We start from the raw sequence: 13,626 nt of genomic DNA on the forward strand, positions 1-13,626 counted from the left end.
TTTTTTTTTAATTATAAATTCTCTCTCTCTCTCTCTCTCTCCAACGGGAAATTAAGCAAGAATATTTTAGAATTACCCAGGTTTTAGATTTTGAAGTGCAGTGGTTGAGCAGGCTCACACAACTAATGTAAATCTTCAATCCTACGCAAAATAACTCCCAACAGAAGGAAAGACAAACAAACAAAAAAAAAAAAAAGAGGGGAAAACCAGAAAGACTAATGAATCTTAGACAGATGGCAAAGGCTTTTGATTTTCCTTAAATCCAAAAACTAAACGACAATCAAGAATTTCTTCACAAGAGAAATAAAGAAAGGAGAAGAAGAGTCAGAGGATGTCCATAAATTTAGGCAATCAGACTGACTTTTCAAAGGGACAAAAAGAGGAAAATAAAACTTGGGCTGCAAAAACAAAGTATTTGTTCCCAATGTGTACATAATTCTACGACTTTTTGCTTTTGATTAGGAACAATATTAGCTTTCAATAAAACAATACAAAGAAAAAGAACAAAATTAGCTTGTGGTTGCTCGATAAGTTGATATCAATCATGGAGTTATAGTATTGAATGAAGCCGAGTAAAATTCCCAAAGAAATTTGTGAGAAAAAAATGATTTGGAAGTCCTAAATCAAAAACAAAATTTACCTAGAAATCAATGCATAGGTTTGCTCAGAATCAACACTAACCGAGATTTCAACTTAAGAATTAGCATTTAGGTCGTCTGGAGTGAGTTCTAAGTCATTGGAAAATTTTCAATGGAGCTTTTATTACCAAAAAGCTATATCTATAGAAGTATTATAATAACATATCTATATATATATATAATTGATCCCTCAAGTTTACCATGTATGCACAATCGATCCCTCAAGTTTTCAAAATAAGTCATATAAGTCTTTTTACTAATTACCATTAACGGTGTTACTTATGCGGCTAACGGATAATGATTTGGCATTTTATTTTAATGATGTAACATATTTTACTTAAAAAATTACAAATTAAAATTACAGAAATAGGTCCCAGCATTTTTATTTTTTTTGCGTAAATTGGGATGTTATAAAATATAAACAGAAACACACTTCAAAAAAGTCTTACAACACCACAAACTTCACGGCCCAACTAGGCTGATAAAGATACACGCACTAACAAGACATACGTATATTAACACAACAACTACACAGAACTGCAACAAAATACAAAAACAGAGTAAGCTAAAATAGCTAAACATTTGCAGACACTCCACGGGATGAAACAAAACCCATGGAATCCCAGTAGAGGCATAGCAGCAAAAAAGCAGGGCATGTCTCATATAGCACTTCGCAGCATCTTTGCTTCTCTTTTGTTGTTTCTTTCTTTTATTTTCTCTAAATGTTTGATTTGGTTTGTGTTTTATGGGTGAGGGTTAAACTCAAATGGGTTTTGTTTTCTAGGTTTGAGATTCTATTTTTATGAATTTTGTTTTGTTGGTGGGGATAAATTCAAATGGGTTTTATTTTATTTGAAACAATAAGACCACCAAAACAGCAAAACAGTAAACACCAAAAAAAAAAAAAAAAGAAGAAGAAGACCTTAGACCACCAGTGTATGGGTTCGTGCAAGAGAGATAGGAAATAAAAAGAAAAAGAAGAAAGAAGAAGACAATCAGTGCGTTTCGTGCAAGAGCCGAAAAAAAGAAAAAAGAAAAGAAAAGAAAAGTCATTCAGAAGAGAAGAAGAAGTTGTCTTTGTTCACCTCAGTGAGTCCCACGAATTTTGATATATTTACAATTGGTAGAAAAAAAAAAAGAGTTTTTTTTTTTTTTTTTTTTTTTAATTTGGTACCGTTGTAAAAAAAATTTCTCATGTGTACTTTTAATTTGTAAAAAAAAAAAAAAAGTTTTTTTTTTTTTTTTTTAATTTGGTACCGTTGTAAAAAAAATTTCTCATGTGTATTTTTAATTTGTAATTTTTTAATTAAAATATGTCACATCATTAAAATAAAATATTAAGCTATTGTCTGTTAACCACATAAGTAATACTGTTAATGGCAGTTAGTAAAGGGACTTATATTGCTCATTTTACAAACTAGAGGGACCAATTGAGTACACAGGATAAACTTGAGTGATCAATATTGTAGTTTCGCCAATATAATAATAGGTAAATCTGAGAGAAAATCCAATTAGATTTTAAATTGGAATTTAATTAAAATCTAATTTTGCACCACGTGTCTTATCTAATCTAAGTTTTAAAATTTTTGTGCTGTAAGGATTGAATTTGGATGGGACCAAGAATAAGATTGGGTTTTAGCCCAATAAGTCCAAACAATGAATTTATAGAACGTAGATGAAAGAACTAGTTATACTCCAGAAGAAAGACAATAAAAGTTACTGAATTGAGGTTATTGAACACAAGTAAAATGAGAAAATCTGTCATCGGCACAGCTTGAGGAGCTTATGTTATAATGTTTTGTTGATGATCAAAGTCCCATGAGTTCACAATGTTATTACAAAGATTTCTTTAGTTTTTTTCTTTTTGATCCCCCTTTTTAGGTCACCTTCCCATGCTATATATTACAATCTTGGTATCATCCCTACCATACATGTGTAGACTGGATTCTAGGAACTCCTTGTCCCATCTAACACTTCCCAGAACCATCAACTAGTAGCTGTAAGGCTGCTTGATCATTATTCAGGTATCATCTCCACATTAATGCGGTCAGAGAGTTGGTTGGGAGGCATTTAATGCGGAGGTAATAGCTTTTGAAGATATTTGTTACCACCCTTTGCTCATCTCTTATCCAATGTCCGACTCTTAGTTGTGATGCAACCTTGAAGGATGCTTGGGATGATAAGACATTCTTACTAACCTCGGATCTCCATTTCCGAGATGAATTTTCTCCTCGGATGTATTTTGGACTATCACATACAATCGTTATTTCTTCTTCTTATACCATTCCCATTATAACCTTATTTAACCATCCTCGGATTGGGCCACATGCCCAATTCATACAGTTTTAATATTACCTTCTAGATAATTGGCCCCCACATGTGCCAAGTGAGTTAATTCAATGTAAAAATTGAATTTCAATTAGACTTTAATTTTACGACATGTGTCCCATCTAATCTAAGTTTTTTAATTTTTGTACCAAAATGAGTTAATTTAGTATAAAAAATGAGGAGTTCAATATATGTAAACCATAAAAAACATAATTTTTAAATGATTTTATATTTATGAGCCTTTTTTTTTAAACTAAAAACAAATCAATTTTATAAGTCATCTATATGTATATGTGTGTGTGTGTATTAATAAGTAAAACTGAGAGAAAATCCAATTAGATTTTAAATTGAAATTCAATCAGAGCCTAATTTTAAGCCACATATTTCATCTAATCAAAATTTTTAAAATTTTGAATCAAGTTAGTTAAGTTTAGTGTAAAAATTGGATTTCAATTAGAGTTTAATTTTACGTTATGTGTTCCATCTAATCAAAATTTTAAATTTTTGTGTCAAATGAATAAATTTAGAGTAGAAAATGAGGAGTCCAATATAAATAAATCATAAAAAACATAATCATATATCTAACACTATATATAAAATTAGAGGAAGAGAGAGTTTGAATGATTATATGTTAATGAGTTTTTTTTTTTTTTTTTATATATCTTAAAACAATTCATTTGGCACAAATTTTTTTTTTTTTTATATATATTAATAGGTAAAACTTAGAGAAAATTCGATTAGATTCTACAATTGAAGTCCAATTTTACGTCATGTGTCCTAAATTATTTATTTTTAGAGAGAGTTTTATTTATTAACTTTGGAATCAAATGTGGGACCATATCATAAATATCCATTCAAGTGAGTTATTGTATACAAAAACCAAAGACTTTAGAATTAATGAACATAAAAATATTTTAGAAATAGACAATCTATATTTTCTACCTAATGACATTCTTACATGACTTTTTAAATAATTAAAAAATAATAATAGTGACTATCAATAATATTTAAATTTTATATGTAAGTTTATTATACTATGCATCTTAATGTATATCTTTTAAGTATATCCATGCATATACATGAGGTTACAAGTTAATTTATATAGTAATAAATTACTAAAACCAAACTCAATTCCTAATTAATTTGGGTCAAAGCTTGATTATTGAATTATAAAAATAACCTTTAACTCTAAGAACTCAAATAAAATATTAATAACTTAATTAGCTAATAGGATTTAAAATAAAATCTAATTGACCAATAATTGACTCTTAAAATTAAGAGAAGTGATACGTTCACAATATTTTCAAGACACTTTCACAACAAATCTTAGATTGCAAGTTATTACATATTTTTAATTTGAATTCACCACTGAAAACTATTTCCTTATCTATTAGTAATAACTCGTAACAATCTGACACATAGAATTTATTGTGAAAAATTTGTGCAAATATTATGAACGTGGCATTTCTCTAAAATTAAATAATCAATATTCCTGCTTAAGCAAGTTCAGGTCAATGTTGGCCTTTGCGTAGGACTTCAGTTTGCACTGAACCCTTTATTACAAAGCAACTATAATAAATTTCACACTTCATGTACATAATACATTAGTGTGTAGCCCACTATGCCACCACTACCCAGAAAAGGCAAAAGGGAAACTTTGTATAATAAATAAACAAATTATTATTGCTGTACACCTCCTTATTTAATGACATAAAAACCCACCAAACAAAAAAGAGAAAAAATAAATAAATTAAAATAGGCAATAAGAAACAAACCATAATTTTGTTGGTGCTTAGTGCCTATATTAGGTAGTTGCATTGATAACATTTTGGAGGTCCCCCTACAACCTTGCTATTTTCTGCTGAGTGGTCACTCTCTTACAGTGTTGCATCTCACTGTTTTGTGCTTTTTAATATACCAAATATGATATAAGAAGTTAAGAATGTCATTCTCAAAAGAATGTTTTAAATTCACATGTTTAAAGGGGCCTCTTAAATATTTCTTTCTGAAAAGGATATAGGACAAGACAACTAATTCCCACACCTTTCTAAATTTTATTAGAGATATAAGTAGGGGGGGGACCTTATTCCACACTTACCTTAAATTTTACTACTTTTTTTTAGCTTTTTATTTATTTATTTTAATAGTTACTTTTTTAAAGCTTTGAGACTGATATGAAAGACTGAAAGTGATATATAACACAAGTAAGGTATGTTACAAGTTACAACAACATTGAATTTGGATTTTTTTTTGTTACTTCATTCATACCATGTTTGGTTAGCATAGAATTGGGACACGGGGTTTCAATGCAGTTTCTTTCTGCAATCTAGTTTCTATGTATTTTAGTGCATAAAAATCCAAAAACCAATTTAGCTCAACAAGATCAAATGTACTAAGAAGGTTGTGATTAATTGATCCATGATGTAACATGAAAATCTAGTTTTACATTATTAAGATGGAGGCTACAAATTAATCATCAAGGAGAAGGGTTTCAAAAAACAAAGGTGACAAAAACATAAATCCCTATAATCAAAAAAAGAAAAGAAAAGAAACTAGCTTGCTTTATATATAAACTAGCTTGCCATGCATATATATGGATCACTTAAAGATATACAATAAAATGAATAATATAATTCCTATATATATAATTTAAATACTATTGATAGTCATTTTTATATTTTGTTAACTCTTTAAAAAAATTTGTAAGGATATTATTAGGTATCAAATATAAGTTGTCCATGTTTATTTATTTATTAATTATTGTGAAGCAATTTATTTATTTATTTTTTATTTTTTTACGATTCATTTATTCTAAACTATTTGATTTTTGTACTTAATAACTCATTTGGATGAATATTTATGATGTGATCCCATATTTGATTCTAAAATTAAAAAATAAAACTCTTTAAGAATAAATAATTTAGGACACATAACGCTAAATTGAAACTCTAATTTGGAATTATAATTTGAGTTTCTTTTAGTTTCACCTATTATATAAATATATATATATATATATATATGTTCCTATTACCGAAAAAATAAGAAGAGATTTTTTAATTTCAATGGAATTATGGAACTATGCTAAAGAAGAGAAATAGTATAAAATTAAATGGAACTTAGGGTTGTTTGAATTGAGGGAGAAATGAGGGGGAGTGGAGGGGAGTAAAATAGAGTTAACTAAAAATATGTTAATTTTGAGCCAAATTTACTATACTCTGCTCTGCTCCCCCTCAATTTAAACGGACCATTTAATGATCCAAAAAAATATCTTCTATTTTGACTCAACCCAGTAGTCCAACTGGAAATTGCAGTTTACATCAGTTTTTGAGTTATTACAATGTTTTAATTCTTTATGAAATATTTTTTTTACACTAATTATTTATTAATTTATACCCATCTATATTTATATCTATATCTAATATAAGGACAAAACTTATGAACAATATCTTAAGTGTTATTTCTTAGGTTATTCTTTTTAAATTCTGCCATATGACTACTTAACTAAAAAATATACTTTTATCCCATGAGAAAAAACTCACGTGGTAGAATATTATGATGTGAACCTAAAGAACAACACTTAAGTATTATACCTAAGTCTTGCCCCTAATATAAAATCAAAAGTTATCTCGATCATCTAATATAAAATAAAAAATTCTAACTTTTGTTGACTTTCTATATTCACACTCTTTTTTTTTTTTTTTTGGGAAAACTCACATTTTTCCATGCCATTATTGTAATATATGTTTCTTATTTAAAAGTCTTGCCCCTAATATAAAATCAAAAGTTATCTCGATAATCTAATATAAAATAAAAAATTCTAACTTTTGTTGACTTTCTATATTCACACTCTTTTTTTTTTTTTTTTTGAAAACTCACATTTTTCCATGCCATTATTGTAATATATCTTTCTTATTTAAGTTTAAATTTTTAAATAAATATTTCATATAAAACCTCCTATATTTATACATCTGATTTTTAAAGTTTGGGGTTGTTTCATTTTGGTCCTTTATCTTTCAAAATTTTCATTTTGACGTTTTATGTTTGATTCATTTTAATATTGGCCATTTAAATTTCAATATTTTCAGTTTGGTCCTTCATATTTGATTTAGTTTTCTATGTGTTACTTTATGTTTCAAAAGCTTCAGTTCCATAAAATCTAAACTGAAAGATCAAAATAAAAAATTTGAAACTTAAAATTTCAAAAAAAGAAAAAGAAAAAAAGAATCAAATATAAATAAAAATTTTAAAACTAAATGGCAAATATGAACATGTGGGGATCGTTCGATTAATGGGCTCGTAGGGTTCAGAATTGGTTCAGAATTGTTGGGCCCGTGGCCCATCCGAGGCCGTATACACGTCCGAGGACACCATGCTCCTCGGCAGTACGCGTCCGAGGACGATCAGGACGTGGTCTCACTGCGATCAGATCTCAGAATTAGGTCATCGCAAAGGATAGAGTAGCCGACTAAAGATGAAAGAGATAAGGCAAACAAATATCTGAAACTACAGCTGCCTCCGCATTAATGACCTCTCAATCAACTCTCTGACTGCATTAATGTGGAGGTAATACCTGAACAGTAGGGAAGTAGCCTTACAGCTACCCATAGGAAGTTCCAGGAGGAGCCAGATGGGACAGAAAGAAATCCTCCGGACACAACCTACACGTGTGCGGCAATGATGGAGCGCAAAGGGGGGTATATAAACTAAAAAAAGAACATGAAGAAGGGGATCGGGACAGAAAAAGAAGAAAAGGAAGAACAGACATAAACTGGAAAGAAAAAAGTGAGAGGGGAAAGAGAGAGTTGCGCTAGTCACTAAAAAAGAAAAGATTGATTATACCATCTTTAAAACTTGGATGTACTGGAGAGCAAATCTTTGGAGGAGATACCGCAGTTAACCTAGTTCTTTACACCCACGCTCTACAAATCATATTGTCTGGGCCTTTTACGTGCGAACCCAATACTGTTTAGGTTCGTTACAAAATCGTGTCCTTACAGAACATAAAATCAAATATGACTGACCAAAATTAAAATTTTGAAACATAAAAGACTTAAAAACAAATAACATTAAATTTTATGGCATCAAAAGTTTACTTTGGTCAAGACTTTAATATGCAATCATAGGCTTAGATCTAAAGATTTATTTTAAATTTTATTATCAATGCTTTCGTTTACCTAGGCAAGATTCCGAACTCTTCAACTTTTTGTCCCACTCTTTGAGTAGGAGACAACAATAAATAAATGCAGATTTCTCCACCGACGTTTTTTTTGTTTGGCAAGTACACCTAGTCTTTTTTTTTTTTAAGTACCTGAGAGATACGATCTGATTAATTACTCAAGTCTTAATTTGTATTCATCATTCTATAATTAATTACCTTAGCTTAGGTTGCTCAAAAAAAAAAAAAAAACCTTAGCTTAGTCCCAACTCTAAAGCTAATAATGTTGGCTCATTTAAAAATAAAAATAAAAGCTAATAAACTTGGCTTAATTTTTTTTTTTTTTTTAGAATATTAAGTATTTAACACATACAAAGAGAGAAGAAGCTTGGCTTAAGTTTTTAAAACTATATCATAATTTTTTTGTCATAATTTTGATATGACAAATTGTAAATAATTATTTATCACTTATTTATGAACTCACAAATTTTTTTTTATCACTCATATTTTACTATATCATAATTGTGATAAAGAAGTTATAAAATAGCTTGTAGTACTAGATATTTTTTTTTAATATTTTCAAATGCAAGCCCCAAAAAAAAAAGTCTAGGACCTTACTTTTATTAAGCTCTTGTTTTTAGAAAGAGCTTTTATTAAGATTTGAGTGGTATACTTTTCATTTTTTTTTTTTTAAAAGTTTTTAGTTTTAATGGGCTCGAGTGATATACAATGTATAAGTGATATAATTCAATAACTCATAAAAATTATCCGAAAATTGCAATTAAAGTGTCCATAAAAGAACTGAAAAGAAAATGAATTCCCACATTGTAATAAATTAATAATAATTAAAGATAATTAAGGAAGTGGAACCAATAAAAAATGTTGACTAATGGAGTAGATTTCAATTGGTCCAATCTGGACCGCATATCACGGTGAAAAAACAAAGATCGGACGGTTAAAGAAGCTTCTGATTGGTGCATCGTAAATTCCCCCCAGAAAAAGAAGAAAGATTTGTATAACATCTCGTTCTTCTCCGATCTCGCGCTATATTAATAAATACACTATCAAAATAAAGAAACAAAGAATAAACTCACACACACACTACACATAAACCAGTTGAGAGAGAGAGAGAGAGAGAAACACAGTGAGAGAGAGAGAGAGAGAGGAGGTTAGGGCAAATCCTGGTGGATCTAGATCTTTAGAGAAACAGCCATGGCGAGAGGAGCTCTCGCTTTTCAACAACAACAACGACGACGATGGATCTCTCTGTGTCTCTTGCTTTTCTTCTTCCTCCATGTCGATGTCGCTCGCTGCTTCTACCTCCCCGGCGTCGCTCCCCAAGATTTCCAATTGGTATATAATCATTTTCTCTCTCTCTCTCTCTCTCTCTCTCTCTCTCTCTCTTTGTTTTTTTAGGGTTTCAGCTTAGATCTTGGATTCATTTCTGTTTGGATCTGTGTCAACTTGATTCATCTCTATATTTAGGTGAAAATCGTCGGGATCTGTGTTGTGTAGTTGATGCAATGATTAAATTTTTCTGGATTTCCTATGTGTAATTATTGTGAATCGCTGCGTTTTCTTTTGCTATAAACTTAGCTTACATGTTAATCTATAAATATATATATCTTTTCCTATAGGATTTGATAAAAAGTTTGAATTTTGTATGTATGTGTGTGGAAGGACATTCTAAACAGTGGTTGAATTAGAAACAGTTTTGACCAATATGAAATTGCGTGTTTTAGGGATTTAGATTTTAGCCTGGGGAGTTGTTGACAGATGATCATCGATTCTTGAACTCTAGATCTATAAGATTTGTTACTTTTGAAGACATATGTATTAGAAATTTGTTTTCTTGGAGCTATTGAATTCCCTGGATACTTGCATACTTCGCTGTATCTACGAGATATGTGGACATATATGGAGTTTGTCTCAAATCTGTAGATCAGCTTACGAACAAATGATCCCGACTCTTGGGATCTATGTTTTTTGGTATGTTGGATTTTATTGACTTCCAAAGTTTTTTCTAAACGGGTTCCATAAGATGTGTAGATTGAGGATTCTTGCCAACAAACCTGTTATATGAATGCGATTTAAGTTTAGATATATTTCATCGAGTTTGAATGCTCATGTGTATACTTCTATAGAAAGAAAAAAAAGTATGTTGCATATACTGGCATGGGCTTTTTTGATCCAATGAAATTAGAAAGTATAAACTTTTTTTACTCTGGTTACTTAGTACTCCTGCGTTGATAGAAATCTAGCTGTTTTAGTGGTTATATGATGATAATGAAATCCTCCCATATGTTATCTCATGCTTTGGATGTTTACCAATTGATGTAACCACATTCCTCTGTTGTGATGCTAAAACCAATTTTGGATAAATTGAGATCGTTTTGATGTTTAAAATTTTATTTTACATTGGCTGCAGGGGGATGAGTTGAAGGTGAAAGTGAACAAATTGACCTCTACAAAAACTCAGCTTCCTTACTCGTACTATTCCCTCCCATATTGTCCTCCAGAGAAGATAGTTGACAGTGCCGAGAATCTTGGGGAGGTTCTTCGTGGTGATCGTATTGAAAACTCTTCTTATGTGGTTAGTTTTTTTGGATGAATTATTTTTCCTCTTGTTTAGTCAATATGTTTGGCTATTGAGCTGCTGATCACTTTTGTTTGTTGCAGTTTAAAATGAGAGAACCACAGATGTGCAATGTTTTATGTCGAGTAACTCTCAATGCGAAAACTGCAAAGGCATTCAAGGAAAAGATAGATGATGAGTATCGGGTGAACATGTAAGGCAGTAATGTAGAGGATTTTGAATGTGAATTATAATCTTATGTGAATAACCAGCTAACTTTATGACAATTTTTTTGGTTACCTTCGTTCCATATGTCAAGGATTTTGGATAATCTTCCTCTGGTTGTCCCTATAAGAAGGCCTGATCAGGAAAATTCTATTGTGTATCAACATGGCTTCCATGTGGGTCTGAGAGGACAGTATGCAGGGGTAAGAAGCGGAGCAATTACCATTTGTTTAAACTAGTAAGCTAAAACTTTTAGCAATGTAGTCATCCAAGTAATTTTTATTTTTTACTCTTTAATATAATTATTTGCAGAGCAAGGAAGAAAAACATTTTATCCACAATCACTTAACCTTTACAGTCAAGATTCATAAAGATCCAGTGACAGAATTATCAAGGATTGTCGGATTTGAGGTCAGACCATTCAGGTAAGATTATTATTCCTCTCCGGATCATCTGTTTATCAATTTCTCCTAATTTCTCTCTTCGATAATATTTTTTGCCTGTATAATAATGATATTTTATAATTTTTCTAAGTACAGTATCAGGCATGTATATGATGGTCAATGGAATGAAAAGACCCGTTTAAAAACTTGTGATCCTCATGCAAAAGCCTTGGTTACCAACTCCGAAACTCCTCAAGAGGTTGAAGATAAGAAGGAAATTATATTTACGTATGATGTTAACTTCGAGGTCAGTTACCATACCTCTTAGTAAAGGAAGAACTTTGCTGTTTGCCATTGGGTTTATTATGATATTCTCTTTTTGATTATCTTGCCCTTCGTTAAACCCTGCAGGAGAGTGATGTGAAATGGGCATCTCGGTGGGATACCTATCTTCTGATGGCTGATGATCAAATTCACTGGTTCTCAATTGTTAATTCTTTGATGATTGTTCTTTTCCTCTCGGGCATGGTGGCTATGATCATGTTGCGGACACTTTACCGGGACATCTCCAAGTACAACCAGTTAGAGACTCAGGAAGAAGCCCAAGAAGAGACAGGGTGGAAACTGGTGCATGGGGATGTTTTCAGGCCTCCATCAAACCCAGACTTACTATGTGTTTACGCTGGGACAGGAGTTCAGTTTTTTGGGATGATTGTTGTCACTATGATGTTTGCTGTCCTTGGATTCCTCTCTCCCTCAAACCGAGGTGGATTGATGACGGCCATGCTTTTACTCTGGGTCTTTATGGGACTGTTTGCTGGATATTTTGCAGCCCGCCTCTATAAGATGTTCAAGGGGGCAGAATGGAAGAAAATTGCTCTCAAAACAGCTTTCTTGTTTCCTGCAACTGTCTTTGCGATTTTCTTCATCCTGAATGCTGTAATTTGGGGGCAGAGGTCCTCTGGGGCAGTGCCATTTGGAACCATGTTTGCTCTGGTTTTCTTGTGGTTTGGCATCTCAGTTCCCCTTGTTTTTGTGGGTAGTTATGTGGGTTTTAGGAAGCCTGCAATTGAGGATCCTGTGAAAACCAATAAGATCCCTAGGCAGATCCCTGAACAGGCTTGGTACATGAACCCAGCATTCTCTATTTTAATTGGAGGCATACTCCCCTTTGGTGCCGTCTTTATCGAGCTCTTTTTCATCCTCACTTCAATATGGTTGCAACAGTTCTATTACATATTTGGGTTCCTCTTCATTGTCTTCCTCATCCTTATTGTCACATGTGCCGAGATTACAATTGTACTTTGCTACTTCCAGCTGTGCAGTGAGGACTACCTCTGGTGGTGGAGGTCGTATTTGACTTCGGGTTCCTCTGCACTCTATCTTTTCCTCTATGCTGCCTTCTACTTCTTTACAAAGCTTGAGATCACAAAGCCGGTGTCTGGGATGTTGTACTTTGGCTACATGCTGATTGCCTCATACTCATTTTTCGTGCTGACTGGTACAATTGGTTTCTATGCATGCTTCTGGTTCACAAGGCTTATCTACTCATCAGTGAAGATTGATTAGTTAATTTTTGCAAAGTGAGGAATGTGGCTGTTTGGTACCTCCTGAGGAAGCGCGCAGAATTACCAATTGGGATGAGAAACATGGTGAACCCTTCTGGACCTACCATTCGGGTTCAGTTTTGAATTTTAAAATCATAGAAATTGTTATTATTGTTTAGTCTTCTCTATACAGGTTCTTTGGCAGTTCTTAGTTTCTCCCTTTCCCTCTTCCCCCTTTCCCTTTTGTTTCTAATTCTTTGTTCTCATTGTCTTCTTGTTCTGTATTAAACGTTTGCCCAAATGGCCTACTTTAGAAATGAAAAACAGATTCTTGTATCAACTGCCTGTTGTTTATCTGTTTGTTGTAGCCGAATTCCTTAAAGCTAATCAATTTATGCTTTTTGATAATACAATAAAGATGGAAGATCAATTTATGGTGCCCTGTGCTATAATTGTCCTCAAATCTGTGTAGTTTAGTAGTATATCTATTCTTCTCTTTACGCTACTATGTTTATTTCTATAGTAAAATACTTTTGACCCTCTATGTTCGAGGTGGATCGGTCAAAGATTATCTATTGCAACTTTTAGCCAAGCAAAGAGGCGAGAAGATAAAAGATGACACGGGCAGTGTAGCTGACAGGTTATTCAATTGAAACTGTAGAAGCAAAATAAACTCCTTACCTTTTTTAACTAGCTAAATTAAAGGCATATTGGCAGTTGTGAATACCATCAAGTTATAGTAAAACACATGTTTTAAACTGTTATTGGTAGTTGT

The 13,626-nt window shown here is 31.9% G+C and overlaps 1 protein-coding gene across 1 annotated transcript; it reads left to right on the forward strand.

Annotated features, from left to right (window-relative positions):
- The first annotated feature begins 9,146 nt into the window (after positions 1-9,146).
- On the forward strand, positions 9,147-13,286 carry LOC115977259 (transmembrane 9 superfamily member 10). The gene is made up of 7 exons (XM_031099010.1): positions 9,147-9,474; positions 10,550-10,714; positions 10,801-10,910; positions 11,016-11,124; positions 11,234-11,346; positions 11,461-11,611; positions 11,716-13,286. The coding sequence occupies exons 1-7, from the start codon at positions 9,334-9,336 to the stop codon at positions 12,871-12,873; spliced, it is 1,947 nt and encodes a 648-aa protein (XP_030954870.1). The 5' UTR covers positions 9,147-9,333; the 3' UTR covers positions 12,874-13,286.
- Positions 13,287-13,626: the final 340 nt, after the last annotated feature.

Source organism: Quercus lobata, chromosome 2, assembly GCF_001633185.2.
Source record: "Quercus lobata isolate SW786 chromosome 2, ValleyOak3.0 Primary Assembly, whole genome shotgun sequence".
Taxonomy (NCBI): domain Eukaryota; kingdom Viridiplantae; phylum Streptophyta; class Magnoliopsida; order Fagales; family Fagaceae; genus Quercus; species Quercus lobata.

Coding starts and splice junctions, on each gene's coding strand:
- LOC115977259 (XM_031099010.1), top strand. CDS start 9,334: ATGGCGAGAGGAGCTCTCGCTTTTCAACAACAACAACGACGACGATGG. Junction 10,715..10,800: donor TTGAAAACTCTTCTTATGTG/GTTAGTTTTTTT, acceptor TGTTTGTTGCAG/TTTAAAATGAGAGAACCACA. Junction 10,911..11,015: donor GATGAGTATCGGGTGAACAT/GTAAGGCAGTAA, acceptor CCATATGTCAAG/GATTTTGGATAATCTTCCTC.